General features: G+C 39.8%; 1 protein-coding gene across 1 annotated transcript in view; it reads left to right on the top strand.

Annotated features, from left to right (window-relative positions):
• Window positions 1–7,159, top strand: part of LOC101578289 (calcium-activated chloride channel regulator 4-like) — a 29,804-nt gene that overhangs the window by 3,168 nt on the left and 19,477 nt on the right. The window contains exons 2-4 of the mRNA XM_004639315.1: window positions 1,524–1,664; window positions 1,805–1,952; window positions 6,272–6,380. Coding sequence (XP_004639372.1) covers window positions 1,524–1,664; window positions 1,805–1,952; window positions 6,272–6,380 — 398 coding nt within the window. The remainder of the gene's footprint in view (window positions 1–1,523; window positions 1,665–1,804; window positions 1,953–6,271; window positions 6,381–7,159) is intronic.

Below are 7,159 nucleotides of genomic sequence, written 5' to 3'. Positions count from 1 at the left end.
AGAAAAGAGAGGAAGGAAGGAAGGAAGGAAGGAAGGAAGGAAGGAAGGAAGGAAGGAAGGAAGGAAGGAAGGGAGGGAGGGAGGGAGGGAGGGAGGGAGGAAGGAAGGAAGGCAGAAAGAAAGAAAGAAGGGAAGGAGAGTGTAGAGAAAGAAAGGAAGAAGTAAAAAAGGAAGAGGAGAAAAGAGGAAGAGAACAGAAGGAAGCAGGGAGGAAGAAAGAGAAAACAGACATCTTTAGAAACAAAAGAGAATTATTTTCAGTCTTAGGTTAGTGCTGAAACAACTTCCGTCCTACTTTTGAGTTCTTCAGCCTCCCTTCCTGACACCTAGCTCATCCACTCAGCCCTTAGTTCTCTGAACTGCACCCTTCTGACTAACCCATGGCTCTGAACCCAATCAGTTGGCTGACTTCATATATTACGGGTGAATCAGCACATTGAAGACACGTAGGAAAGGAGGAAGAAAGCCTGGTTATTCCTGGGGGAGAACTAGTCTGTTGCGGAACCAGGAAGTACACTGGGGAACCAGTTGTGAAGAAGAATAGGGTGTTTCCAGAAAGAGGAAGAAACTTATATCCCCACCCTTCCCCTAGAATTCCTCAGTTATCAGCAGCCTTGATCACCCTAAAAGCCTTTCCCCTTATATTTCTCCCACTAGATAACAGAAGGCAAATGTCTTCTATTCATCATGTTAATTTTAGGTTTATTATTATTTTCAGCTTGTTGGCATAGTAACAATTTTGTGATCAAAATTTTACCTCTATGTGAATATTCTTAAAACTCCACTCATTGAGGTACCAACTCAGCAACCTCTACTGGGAGTGAAGTAAGACGAGGGAAACCCCTTTCATACCGATTTCTACAGACTGTCTTCTTCAGCTTGCCTCGGCTGAGGCTGTACTTCACTCAAGTTTTTGTACTAGTCAGGCATGATGGCGCACACCTGCAATTGCAGCACTCAGGAAGCTGAGGCAGGAGCATTGCTGAGTTCAAGGCCAGTCTGAAGCACATAGTGAAACCCTGTCTCAGAAAGACAGTTTGTAACCAGAGATGATATCAGTTTTATGACTAATGATGTGCAGAGTACTTCCTAATTCATTCCATCTTTATTTCAACTATAAAAATAAGTAGTATAGCAGTGTCCCATTAAGTGGTAGAGAAACTAAATTTCAGAGCACTCCAAAGATCAAGCAAGAAAGATCTGCTACCCAGCAAGTGTTAATGCCACCACAGTAGCCAAGTAAATGACTCCAAAGTCCATGTACATGTTCATAGTCATATTAATCAACTCCACTAATCACTGTGCAGAAGCAGCCACCTTTTGAGATGACAGGATTGAAGACTGAAGAGGTTTGCATTGTGTAGGATGAGGTGGTAGCTTAGGCAACAGAGCTGAAGTTATGTGCAGAGACCCTGCTCCTAGCTCAGTGGCTTCTGGATTAGCTAACAGTGGGAAATGCCTGGCACTGACCATAAGACCACTCTCACCCCTCCTATCCTCATATGTTTTCCCTCTGACAATAGGTGATGGTGACCACAGCCTCTACTTACCTGTTTGAAGCCACAGAAAAAAGATTTTTTTTCAAAAATGTGTCCATATTGATTCCTGAGACTTGGGGAGGAAATTCTCAATACAAAAGGCCAAAATATGAGAGCTACCAACACGTAAGTACCACAATCATCTCAACAGAAAGGAATATTTTCTGATGCTTCATGCCTTGGCCATAGGTCATCGCAGAGTCAGTCTCACTATGTATGGCCATTTCTCCTTTTGATGTGTCCACTTTCTTCTTTGCCATTTTCAGGCTGATGTAATAATTGCACCGCCAACCCTCCAGGGCAGAGATGAACCTTATACAAGACAGTTCACAGAGTGTGGAGAAAAAGCACAATACATTCACTTCACCCCTGATGTTGTTCTGGGCAAGAAACAAGATGAATATGGGGCAACAGGTAGGAAATTTGGAAAAAACATCTGATTTTCAGCAAGCAAATGTGTTTCCAGTCTAAGTAAGCAGGCTTAGGGGCCAGAGACGCAAGGCTCAAATTCTTACTCTTCTGCATATGAGTTACTGTGATGTTAAAGAGGTAATCCAGCTTCCTGTGCAAATGTGATACAGGAGATCCGACATTATAGAACTTTTTAACTAGAAAATCTATGTAAATATACTTAATGTAATATATAACAATGTCCTTGAAAATTTGGACAGAAGGGCTGGTGAGACAGCTCAGTGGACTAAGTGCCTGCTCAGGCAAGCGCAGGAACCAGGGTTTGATCCCCAGCACCACATGCTGTACTGGCCCCAGCCCTGGGTGTGCTGAGCAGGCCACCAAGACCAGGTGGCATAGTGGCACATGCCCATAATCACAGTTCTGGGGAGGCTGAAAACAGGAGGATCACTATAAGTCCAAGCTACATAGTGAGACCCTGTACCAAATACATAAAAAAAAAAAAAATTGACAGAGAGCAAGAACAATACTAAATATTTTCTTAAGCATACAATTTAGATTCCATTTCCAGTTCTCCATAGTCTCATGCCAGTTCCATGGTTTCCAGACGTACAGTAAGTTGGAAACAAACATGATGCCAGTTAACTGTCAAGAGAAAATACTCATTGGCTGTTACTAGCTGCTGCAATTAAACATTTTATTGAGGCAAATGAAACTCTATAATTCAGCATTTAGACCTATTAAAATTTTATTTCATCTAGTTTAATCTAAATGCTATCATTATGTGTTCAATTGAGCTAAATCACTGTAGGGGACTCAAGTCAACAATTTCTGACATTGCCAGTCAAGCAGAAGACCCAATACTATTATGGACTACTGGACTCTTTTAGAATATTTTGCTGAGTTAACACATCTATAATATTCAAATGACAGAACTAAACAAAAAAGGAGATACAGATAAATGTCCATTTTGTATCTGTGTATTCAAAATGGTTAGGATAGATATATAGTTACATTCTCTTAATGAATAGAGGGATTTGTTCTAATGGTGTTTGTAAATAGGATATCATGTCTGCATCTTGTACAGCAAATAACCACTAGGAAGAATGTATGCAATGTGCTAATTATTGAAACTGTTCTACCCATCTGGTTTGAAACTGTCTCATTACTATTTGTTTCTCAATAAAATTATGGGGAAAAAAAGAAAATACAAAAGTGTAAAAAAAAAAAAAAGGCAAAATATTGATAAAGGAAGATCAATTCATGTATCATTATTCAATAAAAACTTTTATGGGCCCTCACACACCAGACCCACCTCTATGCTCCAAACGCCCGTTAAGTACACATTTATGCAGTCTCTTGTCTCTGCCAAAGTTCAGCCTGCCCTAGTCACCCTGAACATGTTCCGCATGCCTGTCTATCTTGAAAGCTCTGTATCTCCTCCCACCACAATTTTACCACCCCCTCAAATTTTATCCTGCCATCTTGTTGTCCTGTCCCTTCTAATCTTTTGTGCCCTCCTAGCTGCTCTTTCTTTTATCTTCATTTTTATTTATCTTCTAAAAATAATTTTATTGAGAAACAAATAGCAATGAGACAGTTTCAAACCCAATTAGTAGGACAGTTTCAATAATTAATACATTGCATATTGTTCTCTTGGTGGTTATTCATTGTACAAGATGCAGACATGATATCCTGTCCACAAACACTATTAGAACAAATCTTTCTATTCACTGAATTAAGAAAATGTAGCTGTATATCTATTCTCACTATTTTGAATATACACATACAAAATGGTCGTTCATTTGTATCCCCCTTTTTTGATTAGTTTTGTCAGAGATAGGTATTCCGTTGTCATTTAAATATTGCAGGTGCATGAATTCAGCAAAATATTGAAATATAGTCCAGTAGTCCATAATAGTAGTGGGTTATCCACCGTAGGGCTGGTAATGTCAGAAGTTGTTGATCTGAGCCTTTTAGAGCTCAGCATATTAATATGGCTTTACTTTTTATACTTCATTTTGATACTTTCCTGCTAGATGGTTAAGACCAAGATAAAGCAAGACCTATAGAACAAGAAATGTAACACTCGTATTTGATGAGGTCAGCCAAATCCCCTCAGGATTTATCCTAAAACCCTGTATTGCAGTTTGCAGATCCTTTGTCAGTGACAGCTGCTCTTTCTACCTACCACATGTAGCAAATTCTTCAACTGCAAGGACAAATGACCCAAATCCCCCACCACTCTCAAGCTTAGCCTTTATTTGACATTCTAAATCGGCAACACCAAATGACTGAGCCAGGCTCTATCTCTTCTATTTCCAGACATCATAGTAAAGGAAGACTTTTCCAATTTTTAGAGCCAGCGCCGCCATCTGAGCTCAGCAACAGTCTATTGCTGATTGTGCCCTTCCTCTCAGATGTCCTTATTACATAAGGCTATATGGGTCTATGAAAAGAAACCACATTTTGCAAATCATGTCCTGAAACAACAAAGCTTTTAGAAAAATTGGATGAAATATAAAGCCCTCAAAACCTAATATTCCAATGAATTTAATAACGAGAACAATAAACATAGGTTCCTAGAAAGAACATTTGGACCTGTAAGGCAGTAACTCCACGTGGCGGCAAACTGACACAGCAAGTATGTACGCGTGCACACATGCTCGCATATTAGAAAGGAGAAGAAAGTAGCCCAAAATGACACAGCGGGGCAGATGGGAGCAGGACAAGTCACACGGGCTGCTTTTCGGATGAGCATGGGCAGAGGCCAGGCTGAGGGGAGAGCAAGTCTGAGCAGACCTGAGCAGGCTATTTCACATCGTCTTCAGGTCAGCTAACTGTTGCACCAGCCCACGAGAGGGCTTTGCTCTCTCATACTGAAGTTATAATCCTCTCCCACTCACCTGACTGTTTGCCCAGAAAACCTTAACCCAGCAATTTAAAAGTTCTGTGTGTAAGGGAATGACTTAGGGATCTTGTCATAATGAGGACTCTGATTCAGCTGCAGGTTGGGGCGGGCCCCAGACTCTGCCTTTCCAACAAATGCCCTGGCGAATGCCCCTGCCTCCACTCTGGGTAGCAAGGGCTTAGAAGAGGAGCATGATTTTTTTTCCTTATTACTGAGGACGCCCCCCCATTCTTAGATCTCGCGCGAGGCTATCTGCGCTGAGGTAATACCTGCCACAGCTCGGACTGCTTTATTTTCCCACTCTCTTCCCTGAGTGTTTCCTCTGAAGGTGTCCCAACATGGCGAACAGTTCCACTTGTCGCTTCTTTCTGCATCCCAAACTGTGGTTTCATTTTTATTTTTCCATTAATCTGGAAATTCTTCTCTAAAAAGTGCATTATTCTAATCCCTCTCAAAATTTCTCCATTTGAAAGATTTATATTTAATACCTAATATTTAACTTAATATACAACTGAAAATACTGTTTTATATAATGTTTATACATATCATAAATGAGTCACTTCATTGTGACGTTTTCCAAGTCATATATGGTCTGCAGTAGTGTTCATGCATCTCTTTTCATTGTCAACCTCAGCAGGACCATTTTTAGACACTTCTTCCTAGTTACATCCACATAGTATTCAAAACAGCAAATTAGTTTATATTCCATTATGTGGCTGGCAGGCATGAATTTTAGAGAGCCATACACCATTATAATATATAAGAACTTTAATCCTCTTGGACACAAACCCAAATCTTAGTATACTCCAACCACAGTTTACATCCCACAAATGTTTTATTGATTAAACATCTGTGTGAAACAAAATGATAATATATAAGATTAAAAATGAGGGGCCAGGAAGATGGCTCAGTAGAATAAGTGCTTCCCTGGCAAGCACAAGGGCCTGAGTTCAATTCCCAGGTCTGCCAAAAAAACCAAAAAACATAAGATTAAAAATGATAATATATAAGGTGTTATTTAATTCAATAAGCTCATTTTATATAAACAAAAATATAAATGTTAAGAGTTATGAAAACTGGGCTGGGGAGAAAGCTCAGTGGTCTAAGTGTGTGCCTGGCAAGTAATGCATGCCGTGCTGGCCCCGGAGATTCTAGGGACACCAGGCTGGCCTGAAAACAGGCATGGGGTACACACCTGTAGTTCCAGCACCACGGAGGCAGAGACAGGGGGATCACTACAAACCTGAGCTGCATAGAGAGACCCTGTACCAATTACATAAATAAAAGTTTTTTAAAAGTTATGAAAAACTTAAAGCTAAAAGTATAGTTGTGCCTGAAACACCTTCAAATTTTTGAGGTTTAGGATTTGGCACCTGAATTTTGATCACATGTTTGGAATGTTTCCCCACAGGGAGGCTGCTCGTCCACGAGTGGGCCCACCTCCGCTGGGGGGTGTTTGATGAGTACAATGAAGATGAGCCTTTCTACGGCGCCAAGTCAAAGAAAATTGAAGCCACAAGGCAAGGCTACTTCACTTATCTTAACACAACACCAAGCTTTTATTTTTTAACCTGAGTTATTCCACAGGATGATCATTTATCTATCACAGAGCAGCATTTTTGGCAATTAACACATTTTACACCTGTCTACTATATGAAGATACTTTGAACTCATTTTGACTGAAGTTATGCATGGTGTAGATTCACTTACTTTTGGAGATCAAAACTGGTCCAAAGAGACCAAAGATGTTTAAGTACTACTGAATAGTAAAGTGCTTAACTAGTGAGCTACCGAGTAAGCAATCAAGTAGCTTCAAAGAACCAAGAAGGAATTTCTTGGAAATTTATGAAAGTCATTTAAAAATATTGATCTAGCATCACACTTAATAATAAACTTTCTTTTTGATTCTGAGATCAAAAAAGCAATACTGCTGGGAGGAATCCATTTCAAGAAGGATGTCATTCATTGCCAGTTAAACAGTGGACCTAATGCTATTATGGGCTACTGGACTCTTTTAGAATATTTTGCTGAGTTTACACACCTATAATATTCAATAACGGAACTTAGAAAAGATGGGGTATACCTATGAATGTCCATTTTGTATCTGTGTATTCAAAGTGGTTGGGATAGATATATAGTTGCATTCTCTTAATGAACAGAATGATTTGTTCTAGTGGTGTTTGTAAATAGGATCACAAGTCCGCATCTTGTACAGCAATTAACCACTAAGAAGAATATATGCAGTGTCTTATTTGTTGAAACTGCACTTCCGATTTGATTTGAAGCTGTCTCATTGCTG

Source organism: Octodon degus, unplaced genomic scaffold, assembly GCF_000260255.1.
Source record: "Octodon degus isolate 3935 unplaced genomic scaffold, OctDeg1.0 scaffold00109, whole genome shotgun sequence".
Classification (NCBI taxonomy): Eukaryota; Metazoa; Chordata; class Mammalia; order Rodentia; family Octodontidae; genus Octodon; species Octodon degus.
This window is presented reverse-complemented; position numbering and strand designations above follow the sequence as displayed.